Below are 14,798 nucleotides of genomic sequence, written 5' to 3' on the forward strand. Positions count from 1 at the left end.
TGCTGCTCGGTATCTCTTGGAAACAATGTTGTACAATTTACAAATCAGAGCGGTGCGAAGAGTTAAAGTAGATAAAGAGTAAGAGTCGAAAGGATGTGTCATGATTGTTAAATCCAGATTTGCTTTTACGTTTTAGTATTAGATTGTATAGCTTTGTATCGAACATGGCAACACACCGAGAGAATTTCAACGTTCGATTTGTTCATGTGTTCAATGTTTATGACGCGCGCGTACACGTTTGCTTCTAGTGATAAACATCGTGTTGTTATTCGGTCGAAAAAACCAGAAATCAAATGTGCACAACATGAATACATGTCTCTATCGAAATCTCTTGGATATGCCATGCGGCAGTTTCATCAAAGGAAGCCACGTTTTTTTGGTCGTTCATACACTCTGTGCATTTTCTTTGTAATCTCAATATTTATGAATTATTTTATGACAAACGATTTGAAATTCATTTTGACAACAACCAAGAAACCAGATAATCTCTAGACGGAAATGAAAATGTACCGACATCGAAAGATGCGAGCAAAAAGCAATGAGATATATATAAGTTACAAAATACATAGTCACATATTCTGTGTATAGACAACATTCTATCTCCCAAAATGCAAATCCATCGAACCATTTGCATCCATTTTTATCATAATTTTTCCATTGAAAATCAATTGAGATTTTCTCAGAGTAAATATGTATGACTATCTTTCCAGCTCTATTTCTATGTCTCTCAATATCAAACTCACACAAATCTCACACAAATCCCGAACATCGAAATAAACTTATGACAGTGTTCAGGAATATTGTTTTTTTGCATGTTAAAATATCGTTCACAATCGTGTAATAAAATGGCAGCTTTTATAGAATATACGATAACAATGCAATTGAGACTTGTTTTGCAAACTTTATCCATCAATATCTAGATCAATATGGCAGCGAGATAGAGAGCCAACATATTCAAGACAAAAATAAACAAATGCTTTTAAATTGTGAAATCAAATATAGAAGTGTCAAAAATCACCCGCACGATGACTGATAATCAATTTTGTATGAAATATGCATAAATGAACAAACATGTATATGTTGATTTTAGTTTCATATTGATTTGCTATCAATAAGCTTCAATCGAAAACTTACTTTAGAATTGAAAAAAAACAAGTGAAAAATTAATGACTTTAAATCGAGAATAGCTAATAAAAGGATTTAAAAAAAAACGAATAATGCTCTATTCATTTCAGTTTGGCCATTTTGCACCATAAAATACACGCATCAACCATTGTTTTTGAAGTTAGCAATTCTGAAGTTGTCTGAAATAATTTGATTTGAGAAAAAATTGAAAAGCTAAAAGAAGATTTTTCGAAATTTACAGAAGAATCATTTCAAATCTGTTTCAAAGGATTAACGTGACCCCTGCGGTCAAAAGCTATATAGCTTCAACAGATTAAAAAAACAAATCCATCCAATACATAATAACATCGGACGATTCACACATTAGCATGCTGTATCACTGTAAAAAAAGATTAAACTATGCCGAGTAGTTTTATCCATACCATGGACAGTAAGTTCATGCCCATGGGCATTTCATTATTTAGATATTTTAGCTACCCCTTTACATGTTTTCTTGCTGGATTGCACCGCTGTCTAATATAATTGGCCACATTCGTATCGGAATTTGAATTTGAAATTAGTTGTTCATCTAGAAAAAATGCAATTTCTTTTCTCTTTTCAAATTTTTTTACTTTTATTTTTCATTAAATTAAAATTTTGAACAATCTGGAATGAAAACGCATTCGGTTTGTGTTTTTCATTTTAAAAACTAAATCGAGTTATACATAGAATGAGAGCAAAAAAAACGCTAAATTAAACGTAAAAACTTATTCGAATAATACACACACAGGAGAGACCGTACAACGTACATTCTAATTGCTTTCGGATAAAATTGCTTGGTTTCGTTTACTGTTTTTTTTTCAATTTTTTTTTCTTATTCAGTTGTAGGTGATGGTTTTTTGAACGGAATAACCGCCAGCCAATTTGGCGTTGATAATTTCATTGACAGCACGGAGTGCATGGATGGGAATCTGTGGCAGAATAAAGATAGAGAAAGAGAAAAATTGAATAAGTTTTATTGCATGATAAAGTTTGTGTGGTTTATGGTTTGAGTGAAACATTGTATTTTTGCGAAAAAATCGTTCAGTTACAGATTGATTAAAGGGCAAAATAATAAAATTACTTACGCTGAAGATTTCGTTGATAACTTTTTGCTTATCATAGGTGTAGACGTACGGTGGTCGGGGTGTAGTTGATGTTGTTGTTGTTGTTGGTCCGGCGGTGCTCGTTTGAACTTCTTCAATGCGCTGCACAACCTAAAAACCAAGAAAGTATACATCAAAATTCAAGTCCTAAAAAGAGAACAATTAAATGTGTTTTTGTGTTGTTTTTTCTCGCGGTGTAAAACATGCAATTCTCTACACACAAAATATGTTCTAATATTATAGAATTTAAAGTGAGTGAAATAGAGTCCATCTGCATGATGCTGATAGATAGAGAGAACTAAATTACCCATGCATAGAGTGAGACCACAGATAAATTTCAATGTGCACACACATGTCATTTTACGTACTATGAAGTTGATTTCATTTACCTGATATGGTGCTGTAATTTGAATGCGTTTATGAAAAACGGCCGGTTGATAAACTGGAATTGGGATTTGTTTGACGATTGCCGGTTGTTGGTATGTTACATATGAGGGAACTTGTACTTGTTTTTGTACAACCGTGTACTGTGTGGGCCGTATTTTGTGTGTGTGCGTGTGTGTATGTGTGTACGTGCATGTCAAGTGTTGTGGATTTGTGGTTTTTGTTGAATTTCCCGCATTGGTGTGTGGTTTTATGTGGTTTTTATGTGACGATACATAGAATACATGCAATGTGCAACAATTTAAATGATAGAATTTTAGAGATTACATAACAACAGAAATTTTGTGTTTTTTTTTATTAAAACCATTTGAACAGAAAAAGAATAAGAAATCAGTCCCAAATTTTAATATATCTAATTATTATTTGGTACGTACCGTTTGTGGACGTGGTCGAACCTTAATCTTTTGTACATTTATGGTGGCCGGTGGATTAACGATTTGTGTAACAGTTTGTTGTTGTACAGCTGGTACTTGTGGTACTTTATTGTCTGTTAAATCGTTATCATCTTCATCGATCGACGAGCTTGAGATTGAACTTGGGCTTGCATCAACATTTGTTTCACTTTGTGTTGGCCCAGGTGCCGGTAAATATGTTATACCACCAGCCGGTACAGATGCAACCTAATCAAAAATAATCAACAATGTTTCGAGCACCACACATATAAACATATATTCAAAGAGGTTAGAAACACACAAAACAATGGAACTTATAATGAAAGTGAAAGCATAGATAAAAAATTGCAATCATTGACGGGTTATTTACCGTTGTTTCAGGTTCCAAATAAGTGGTAGTGGTAGTAGTAGTAGTAGTGGTAGTGGTAGAAGGAGTAGTTTGTAAAATAGTACTTTGTTCAGATTGTTCAATCTGAACGACAGGAGTTGTGGATTGGATATTAACAGATTGTGTTTCGGTGTAGATTGATTGTGGTTTTGTTTGTGTTTGAAGTTCCGTTGTGTCTACGACTACAGGTGCTTCTACGTCTACGGTTGTGCCAATATTCGACTCAACATTCGATTCTACATTTGTACTTACAGTTTTTGTGACACTCTTTGAAATGCCACCAGCATGAGCTTCGGCATCACCAACACCAAATGAACCACCATTGTTTAAATCACCAGCCAAAGATGCACTTGCCCCAACCCCATTTCCAGCACTTGCACCGGCAAATAAACCACCACGAGTATTGGCTAGAACATTTCATGAACATATTTTTTTTATTTTTGCGATCTTTTTTTTCAACTACAAAAGACTGGAAATTGAAAAAAAAAACTTACGACCAGTATTTCCACCTAGACCAGCGTGAGCTGTTTGACCATAAGGTGTCCCAGCCGAAGCAGTAAGACCTCCATGTGCTGCATTACCAGTTAAAAGTCCTCCCAAGCCAGCTTCAGCGTGGTAACCACCAAAATTCACACCGATTTTACCATCTTTGAATGTGATTGGTAGATCCTGAAATAGAAAAAAGGAAAAAAAAACTCAATTGAAAAGTGTTAAAACCAAAACTAATTCTTGAATGAATCAATCACAATTGAACTAGCTATTACACAATAAAAGCGTTCAATGTATGAAAACAGAGAGATACAAAAATACGCTACCAAATGTGGACTGTTTTATTTCTCGTATTTAATTTACGGTATAGTTAGTGAATTTATTCATAAAATATTCCACACGCTCACAATCTTGTTTGTCAACTATAGGCGGATTCAAGTTCAATTCTACCATTTTATCTCTTGCTAGCATTTTTTATAAATCATTACGATGTACAATTTCAAGCTCAAGTTCGTATGTGAGTAATCAAATGAGGATTTTTTTTTTTTTTAAAGCAGCTAAAAGAAGTAACACATCGCTATGTTACACACGTCATTAAATGCGCACTGGTTTACCTTGGTATTTTTTTATAGAAACAAAAAAAACGAATTTCCAAGACAACTTAATCAATTCACGTTGTATATTCGCGCTCTATCAAACGATGAAAGGTGTACCGATGCAGTATATCAAATATATGTGTGATTTTAACCATAAAATCGTGTAGTATGAATATTTTTGGATAAATTAAGGCGATCAACGACTTTTATCTTTCAAATTTCGTTGCCATGTCATTAATTAAGACCAAAACGTTTCCGGTTTTGAAACAATGCTTGATGATTTTCGTTGAAACTCTTTAAAATTTCATCAGTCATTTTTACAATTATTGTTAGATTTGAGCGCCAAACCCGAAAAGTTTTATCATTGACATTTCCAAAAAAAAATTCGTTGAAATTTTCAAGAACAACTGCAACGAGAAACGATAAAAATTCAAACTTCCACTGACTATACAAATATGAAGACAGTTATGTGCCGAATAAAGACAGTGTGATTTATTTTTTGCAGGATTTAAGCGAAATCATAACTCTAATTTTTTCGATTGATTATTTCATAGACCGTGTGTACTGAGCTACAATATTTATCGTCGACAATTGTTAAATGATGATTTCGTTCAAATGCAATAAAAAATTGAACAATAAAACACAAAACAGCTCTATCTTTTAATGAAAAGAAACGATTAGTTTAATAATTGATTAAAAGATCTCTTTTTATATGCGGAAGAAAATTGAAATGGTTTGTACTACTTATAAACTACTGAGAAATATTTCAAATTATTTACAGGTAATTATTTTGATAGTGCTATTCATCATAATCCTTGTTGTTTTATATATATATATAATGAATATGTACGTCGATAAAGACAGCAGTTTATACGGCATTACTATATGAATGATTAATCATCATCATCAAAGTGGTTTTGAGGGCGCTTTGAAAAACTAGATGTACTATGCTCTTATTCTCGCCTATAGCATTTCTACACACATACGGAAATCATTTTATAGCCAACAATAAACTTATCGTAAACGAGTAAAACGGTGATACCTATAAACCTAGTGTATATACAATAGATTATTATGTGGGGCGGGGGTAGAAAATCATATGAATCTCTGTCAAACATTATTTCACTTATTCGCGAGTGAATGGCAAATAATACCACTTAAGTATATTCATCCCTCAAAATTTTTATTGCCTTTCTATAGTAGATCTATGTTCTATATGTATACAATTTGCAACCAAGGTATATTACGTATATTTTCTTTAATCTCTTGACCTGAATAGAACAGAACATTTCATCCATATTATGATTTCATCGTAAAATCAAAAAATTCTCTCAATTTTATCGACAATTAACATTTTAAATTGATATCATATAAAATATATTCGATAAAGAAAAAAAAACCAAAACCACATTTCGATTGCAACGGCATAACGAATAAATGTGATAATTTCATTAAACAAAATAATATATCATCATCAACCATTCGTTCGAATTTTTATCAGATGTGACAGACATGTTAATTGATCACAATTCAATTTGTTAATCGTTAAAAATCGGTCAATTTTGGTTTTCTCTTCCTCCGATTATTTGATATTTGTTATAATTTCCGAAATCAATAACATTGAGATGAAATTCAACTAAAAACTTGAATTGTTGTATATAGTTTAATATTGTTGTTGTACGGTGCCGTGCAGCAATCAGTAATAATCAATATGCTCAATAGAGTAGTGTATTGCTTGTAAATTACCTTAAAGAACAATTAAACAAAATAGAATACAGCTTAATAGAAAAAAACATTTATTCTAGCGCACATTGAAGTGAAAATTCTCAACATCTTACGCATTGTTTATGCTGTAAAATATATGATTATTTCATTGTAAATTGCCATTGCGTTGAGTTCGGTCTTGAGAAATAAATTCACTTAATTGTTCACTATTTCAATGATTCTCCCCCAATTTTGTAGCTGAAATATGCACGAAAACCAAGGAACTTTGGCTTCTTCATGCTATTTCTCTTGTTTTCACTCATTCTCTCTTGGCATCTAACAAAACTTATGATTTTATTCATGACAGATGAGCAGAAGAACCAACCTTATTCATAATATTAACCCCCAAATGTTCGCTTCAAGATTTAAAACTTGCGATATCGGTGTTTCAGAATCAGAATGTTATTTCTGATTTCGAAATTTAAAAAAATGTCGTTTGGATGACAAAAATCGAAACAAAAATCACTGGCTATTCAGCGGATATATCCAGTAATTTTCCAAACACTTACAGAAATACGTCTTGCATATGCACTCAAACATTCGCAATGGGTTAGGAACGTAATTTATCATTTGCATAAAATTTGGAAACATCTTTCTTCTCTCACACTCAGATACTATTGCCTTTTGAAAATATTTGACTTCACAATGCAAAGTTTTTGTAGAATTTTTTTTTTAAATTCCACTGTTTTTTGAGTTTTCTACTGCGAAGAAATGTTTGTTCAAATGTTCCAGTTTCCTTTTTTGCCAGTTTCTATACCAATTCAATTTCTAAGAAAATCAACGCACATAAAATATGCACAAATTATTCATTTTCCGATTTTCATTTTGTAAGGATGCACTATTTTGTGTGAAATATGATATCTTTATCACGCACCAGAAAATAGAAACGAATAAAATATTCGATGTAAATAAGCTACAAACCTTGGCGAAAATCATTTTGCTACCGCATTACAAATACAGCGATGTGTAACATTGTGTATTAATACAACCCGATAATTAACCCGACTGATTTTCAATTGTTCATTAATTCAATGCGTTTTTAAATCGATGTGATTAAGTGTTCACAGTCGAGATCAGACACATGAATCTCCGCTATCAATTTAATCAATGCAATTTGCTGTTAAATACACTTTATGGAATAATAGAATTCACTAATTAAGCATACGATTCCATCATGTATTTAAAATTTTAACCTTCACAGTTTCACATTTAAAAAAAAAACATTAGATATTCATGCTCTGATAATGTGCGGTGGGCATTTGAATTTAAATGTGTGTTAAGTGTGTTTTATTGTCTCTACAAAAATTTATTTATCCATTTAATGGAATGTATGATGATAGAGACGTTCAATTGTATTTTAATAAATTCCAATGAAATGTAGTTGTTTGTATATATAAAAGCCAGTCGTCGACTATGTTTCACTTTGTTCTTTTATTACTGAGTTATCGTGGCAAGAATTTATTTGTCATTGTGGAATATTAATCCAGTGACTATGACAAATTTATGCAGTAAAATTGCAAATTTTTTTCTCTCTTAACGTATCATCATCAAAGTTTTGATTTGAAATTCTATGCGCGGTAGCATATAAAATTGCGAACAAAAATGATCAAGACCGACAGAACGTTGCTGACTGAATTTAAATAGGTTGAAAAAAAAGAACGAAAAACATGAGAGAGAAAAAACGACGGACGAATCATCTCGCTTAAGAGTGTGACTGGTTCTTATTCGCTTTGGTTGGAAAAGTTTCTAAATAGAATTCTGAATGCTGATTTGAAATGCGTCTCTTAGAGTTCACTTTAAGCACATAATACACATATGGTTTGTTTGGAGAGCAGCAACAGGTGTATTCTAGATACTATGTAACCACTTTGGAATGTATAGGACGACTAAAAGACAGACACATCGCAATATTTATTTTTGGTTTTGTTCATTTTGCCGTTGTCAGCCAAGTGCTCTACATTTTGTTATTGTTAAAAAATTTGGAACGTAAAATTGGCGCACAATAAAATGAAATATTTTTATTCCAAGCGTAAAGCGCTGGATTAATTACGAAGATAAATATACCATGTGCAAGCATTTTCGGTGCAATCCCGTTTTTCGTTCCATTTACAGTGAGTCTGTAAATTGGGATTTTCATTGCGTTTAAGTTCGGAGGGAAAAATGAAGAAAAACACACCATATTCGATGAAAAGTGGAAAAAAATCGCATTTCACATTTCAAACTTGCAAATACCTGGCCAACACATGTGAATGGAAAATTTTAATTTTGATGTTAAAAGGGTTCGGAAATTGAATTTGATTGGGAAAAAAAATGTAACGATGAACCGGTTAAATAATGAGAAAAAGTGATCAAACGAGTCGATGGTAAGCAATCAAACGCCAACACATATTTTTCACACGACGAAACCAAAGTGAATTGCCGATAAATTGACAGCAAATAAAAAACTTTTCGCGTTGCACAGAAATATTGAAGGTGAAAGTGGTGATGGGGACGGCAACGAAGGCCGTTCGTGCAAAATTATAAAACGAAATTCAATGCCGAAATTTACCTATACACACTGAGTGCACATTGAATTGCTACCAAGATTGGTAACGTGTATACAACATTGAATGCTTGATAAAGCATTTTGGATCTGAAAATGATTTAAAGTGTAAGACAGTTTGGGTGAGAGTGAAAAGAAAACACCAAATCCATTTACTAAATTACTAAAAACTGTATTATACAGTGGACCGTATTTTTGTTTTCGAAGAGAACATTTTTCAATGTCTAGACACTTTTTGTGCATTTCAAAGTAACAATTTTATTGCGTTGAATGTTCTAAGGCGCACGCCGTATTTGTTGCATTCGACCGGTACATTGCGTTTTTTTTTTCTTTAACTTCTTCGAATTTGTTCAATTTTTTTTTTATGTGTGTATATGTTTTTCATGCGATCAATGGATTTTTTTTCTCGTCCATAGCAAAAAGCAGACACGATGGCATGGAATAAATGTTGTGCATATATGTCTGGATGAACGAAAAATTGTGCGCGATGTTTAAATTATAATCCAAATGTATGACTGCCAACATAGAATCAATTCTTTGGTACAGCCATGAAAGATGTTTGTTTAACATGAACGTGAAACCGAATTGGTCAAAGTCAGCGCATTTTTACGGTACGCATCTGTTTGAAATAGATCGAGGTTTTCTTGCCTATTTCATTTCTTTCATTTTTTTTCTCTTGAGCACTTGTGTGTCTTGGAAATAACCAGATGGAATGGCGAAATGAAAAAAAAAAATCCGAATTGTATTTAAGCCATGGATAATAGGAAACCCCAACAAATCGCTTTTTGAATCGAAGCGAGACTAGCAAAAGAAAAATTTCTTTATCTTTTCTTTCGTTCGCTCTCTTTTCAGAGCAAATTGCTTGATTCTATTCATAAATATGCCACCATCGTTCATCGTCAGATTTTTTTCTCTATTTTACCTCTCTCTCTCTCTCTCTCTCTCTCGGTGTGTGTGTTTTTCGCCACCAATGCGCAATACAATAAATTCAATGCAATCATAATGCGATTAAATACGTATATCAAAAACTCAATTCGATATCTGCTTATTTTCCACAACAAATTGAGCGCACACAATGCATGCATGACCGAAAGTTGAGCATTAAAATCGCTTCTTCAGTTTTGTAATCTCTGATTTGAATGGCAAACGTATGAGCAAAAGCGCGCTCTCCAATTCAAATATTTACACAAATCGGTGGAACTGAAGCTTTTTTTTTTTAATCTTAATCGTATGCAACCGACTGAACATTTTGCGATGAACGGACTATGAATTTAATTAATTCAGCGAAAAATGAAATTGAATGGTTCAATTGCGTTTACCGAAAAACAAATTACATGCTATACACACACATGGAGATGTATACTTTATGGTTGAAAACGTAATTACTTTCGAACATTAATTGCTTGATGTACCATTCAGAAGTTGTTATTGCTGCAATGCGACCAGCGGTATGTTAAATCCCTCATAAGGTCTTTACACAAATACGTACACATGACACCAATTGTTTTGGCATAAGAAATAACAAACATCAACGAACATACATTGATTTATTATTCCATTATAATTATGTATTCAATTTGAAATTTAAGCCGGTGTATTTATTTTCGATTTGCATTGAAATCGGTATGCATTAAAAATCCACATATAATGTGCGTTTACAAATAATCACGTTCACGCATCGCACATAGAACAATCGCAGTGAAGAGATGCGCAAAAATTGAATCAATTACTAACAAATCAACGAATGACACAAAAGTTGAGACAACAAAACTGTGATTGAAGGTAAAGAAGAAGAAGTGAAACCATTCGCAACCAATGAAATCGAAATCAACACGCAATGCCATAAATCCGTTCCGTCTGATCCGTTCAGCCCATTCTGGAAATTTACTATATTCATTTATCTGCATTGAATACCAATTGGTTTTTGCAACTACATTTACATGCCCAAAAACAGTTAATTCGCGACGCTCTTGATGCAGTCGCAATATCAAAAGACTCTTTCGGATGTAAACAACAAAAATATACAACAATGTCTAGTACAAAGCGCAATGTCTAGTTCGATGGCCGTTAACACCTTCTTCCATATTGTGAATTGCTCAAGAAAATCAATGCGTATGCAATTGAATTATTAAGTTTTAATGAAATTACAACTTAATAATAAGCAATTGTTTTTGAAATTTGTTTGAATGCATGACTGCTTTTTTCGGCTTTCTAATTAAACAGAATGATTTAAGAATGAATTACATAAAATGACATTGAACACATTTCAAATGCCGACATCAACATGTGACTCGAACTTATTTTTAATATGAAATTTTTCTATTTTTAATCAACGGTTTGCATCACCAAAACAGCATTGCGTGTATTGTATTGCTTTTTATGCTCATCAAAATCGTCTTATAATTAAATTTGAAGTGTGCAAATGTATGAAAAAGAATTATCTTATCAGTATATAGTCTAAATGCACTAATTGGACAAGAGTTTGGCATTAAATGAATGTGTATGAAAAGGGCGTTTCGTTGAAATGACTCAATCATCATTATTTTATCGTATACGATGACGTTGTGGACTTTAAACGAGAGATGAAACAACAAGTAAACATTGACACGGTCCAAGAGACTCGCTACAATTTCCAAGTACTTATGCAATGTAGAATTGATAGAGAGCAAGCGAGACGCCAAGAACGCCACACGATTATAGTGCACAATAAATAAAAAAAATTTAAACAGAAAAATCTCGAAGAACAGGTTTATTTGTCGTAATATGTTTCATTTAATTCTATTTTTAGATTTTGATTCGGATCTCTGATGATGTTGTAATTAAAACCAGAGAATAAAAAACAACCAATGCAAAAAAAAAGGAATAAAAAAAAGTTGCCACAAAAAATAATAATAAGATAACAACAAAACAATGGTCATCTTTTCATCTTGGGTAAAACCATTTTGGATTTGCTACTCAACAAACTAACTCATGACAACATGTACGGTAAATTGTTTACGTCAGTTGACAATTTAATGAAAACATGAACCACACGTCAGAACAACATGTTCACGTAAGCATGCAAGTGTTCCAGAGAACATTCGTGGCTATGGAAATTAATGAAAAAAATAAATTCATTTCATCGTGTGTTGTTTTTTTTCTCTCTGCTTTTTCTTTAGATATTAGTCCGCGCAAACGAAACGCAGCGTATATTCCATATTGTGAATGTGCATAATCCTCCAACACAAAATGAAAATGTGCTTTAATCCAGTTGAACCATACGTCATACCAATTAAATGAATACATGTCTGAATTATTTGTTCGCAATTTCAAATAAATAAATTCATTTTAAAATTGCACACGGTAGGTAAAAAAAAAGATATATAAAGTAGACCAAATCTATTATTTCGAATAAATAATGAATTTTTAAATATTCTGCGAATGTGCAAGTAGACACATGCATCTGGAATTTATTTTAGTCGCACCAACTACACTGACACGGAAAGATAGACGTAGAAAAAATTCCAGAACTTCATTTAAATGTCAATGTAAAAATAGTGAGCTGACTCATTTTGATTTACTATTATTACTACAGAGTCTGTACAGACAAAGACGTCCACATCATTATCTTATGGTTTGTTTATTTTTTCTTCACATGATTTTAACATGCAAATCTTCAGTTCAATTGCACTTTTCTTTACTTAATGTGGCGCAGACAACAGTGTTATCGCTCATTTTCATGCTTTGACTGAAATTTATATCCAAAATGTATTACTGCTCTTATTATTCGTTTTACCTAGAATAAGTAAAATTAAATGGCGATGATTCGTGTGAGATTTTAGTTCCATCTTGAAACAAGTATACATCACAAATTGGTATTTTGCAAATATTTGCAGTGTGACCAAAGTCCATTTGGAAAATTACACAAAGCGAAACAATTCCTTTCTACGTCTTCATCGAGTAGATGCGTCAATGAAGTCATTGGAAAGATAAAAATTTGATCGGAGTTCGAACAAAAATGTGTCCGAAGCTTAAAGTGTAGAACGCAGACAAATATGTATGGTGCCACAAGTCCGAAAGTCTGAAACGTTGTTCAAAATAGTTGTCTGTACGTCTGGAAAGTTCATAACGGATGGACGGATCGACAAAATTGGACATTTGTCCATTACCACTTTTAAATTAGAATAATGGAAAAATAAAGTTTTCCGACAAATTAGAAGTATGTGCCAATTTGCTTATGAAATTTGAAGACACACACACGAGAGAAATGAGTAACAATCCATTGATTATCCGATTCATCATTCAAATGATTCAACAACCTTTGTTACATTGTCAAACGAAAAAATACAGTGGATGGAAAATCCAACCACACGCCATAAATTTTATATTCATATGTTTGCCAAAAGCACCAGATATGATAAAAGAAACACACACACGCACACGTGAACGAAAAAAAAAAACGGTCATTTCATTTTAAAAATGGTGTTTTTCCACTGTGTTTGTCATTTAGAGCAGAAATTCATTTGCGTCATTCGTTTGCATGCGATTTGATTGATTTAATTTACTGTGACATGTTGCAATATGAAAACTACTTAACACCCACGATTTGGGACCAAATGTAAGCAATGTAACACCCGAAATGCAAATACGCAAATCAATTGATTATAACCGAATTTAAAATGTTCGAAGCGATTCAAACCAATGTGATGGTTTGCCATAGTGCTTTGTAGAACCGAAATATTATTATCAAATCACTTAAAATGCGCATCAATGGCATACCATTTTTTGCTTTTCCATCAATTTTTTTTTAGTGCGATTCAATTTGTTTTGATCACAATATACTTAAAATGTCAATCAAAATTTCTATCATAATATAATGCAATTTTGATTTAAAAAACGAATGAAATTCAAACATACCTGTGACACAACCAGTTGAACAACTGCACAAATGCTGAACAATTTAACAAACATTTCGAATCTCGTTAACGCGGACTTTATATATGCTTTGCACGATATAATAATAAATTATAACTTTTGCTATTCGGAAAAGGTAATCAAGGTTACGGTCACTGTTAACGTCTTTTTCCAGATGTTGTTGTTTCGTTTTCGTTTCTTTTTTTTCTTTTACACGTTTGAAAGGCAACACTGAAGAATGAAGATATTTGTGATCTTTCGCGCTCGAACGATCGACTCGCACTGATCATAAGATTCTGAATATTGTTCTATATCACTGATCGCGCCACATTATACCTTGATGTGTCTTTCCTAGAGACGTTCAGCATGTTGTTACCTACCTGCTTTTGCTTTTATGTTGTTTAGTGTTTCACACGACGTTCACTTTGTGCGAACACATTGATTATCTCTGTGGCTATTAGGCGAGCGCATGAAAGAGAGACAAATCCAAGAGTGGCCGACGGTTGTTGTATGTATGTATGTGTTAAAACTTGTCCATTGTTGTGCCTTAATAAATCGGCTTTGTCTTTTTTGATTCATGGCACCGATTGATGGAGGAAGGAAGAGAACTTCGCCGCATTGAGGTTTCGAAAGTGAGCGTTTGCAGATGCATTTGTGTGTATGTCAGTTGTAGATTTGCACATAATGTTTCATCGTTTTTATCACAAAACATGGTTGTGATAATGACAAAGTCAATGACACACACGTTATTCGAATGTGAACGCGTTGAAAAGTGGTTCTGCTTTAATGGTTACGTGATCATTTCTGTTACACATTGGAACGATGAACACCAAAAATAGAAATGGTTAGATAGTATGAAACACTAGAATGTTGCTATTGTTAATCTAAATGATGTTTATTAAAGGTTTTTCTGACCGTAATACGTTTCTTCATGTACTGTGAACCAGTCACTTGCAATTTTATACCATTGACCGGTTTTTGCCCTACGGTGCAATATAATATAATCTTCTAAATGTCAGTTCTAATGACTGTCTCTATTTC

At 32.9% G+C, this 14,798-nt stretch overlaps 1 protein-coding gene across 3 annotated transcripts; it reads right to left on the reverse strand.

Annotated features, from left to right (window-relative positions):
- Nucleotides 1-1,978: 1,978 nt before the first annotated feature.
- On the reverse strand, nucleotides 1,979-14,057 carry LOC116345315. 3 transcript variants are annotated; one of them, XM_031774571.1, is made up of 7 exons: nucleotides 13,761-14,055; nucleotides 3,968-4,142; nucleotides 3,726-3,880; nucleotides 3,068-3,313; nucleotides 2,639-2,776; nucleotides 2,232-2,360; nucleotides 1,979-2,075 (listed from the first exon to the last, which is right to left on the reverse strand). In XM_031774571.1, exons 1-7 carry the CDS (start codon nucleotides 13,812-13,814, stop codon nucleotides 1,983-1,985), a joined length of 990 nt encoding a protein of 329 aa, XP_031630431.1. In that variant the 5' UTR covers nucleotides 13,815-14,055; the 3' UTR covers nucleotides 1,979-1,982. The 3 variants fall into 3 exon arrangements, with proteins under 3 accessions (XP_031630431.1, XP_031630432.1, XP_031630433.1); XM_031774572.1 differs by lacking the exon at nucleotides 2,639-2,776; XM_031774573.1 differs by lacking the exon at nucleotides 1,979-2,075 and having other exon boundaries at nucleotides 2,279-2,396; nucleotides 13,761-14,057.
- Nucleotides 14,058-14,798: the final 741 nt, after the last annotated feature.

Source organism: Contarinia nasturtii, unplaced genomic scaffold, assembly GCF_009176525.2.
Source record: "Contarinia nasturtii isolate CC-2019 unplaced genomic scaffold, AAFC_CNas_1.1 Cnas_scaffold_1240, whole genome shotgun sequence".
NCBI classification, from domain to species: Eukaryota; Metazoa; Arthropoda; class Insecta; order Diptera; family Cecidomyiidae; genus Contarinia; species Contarinia nasturtii.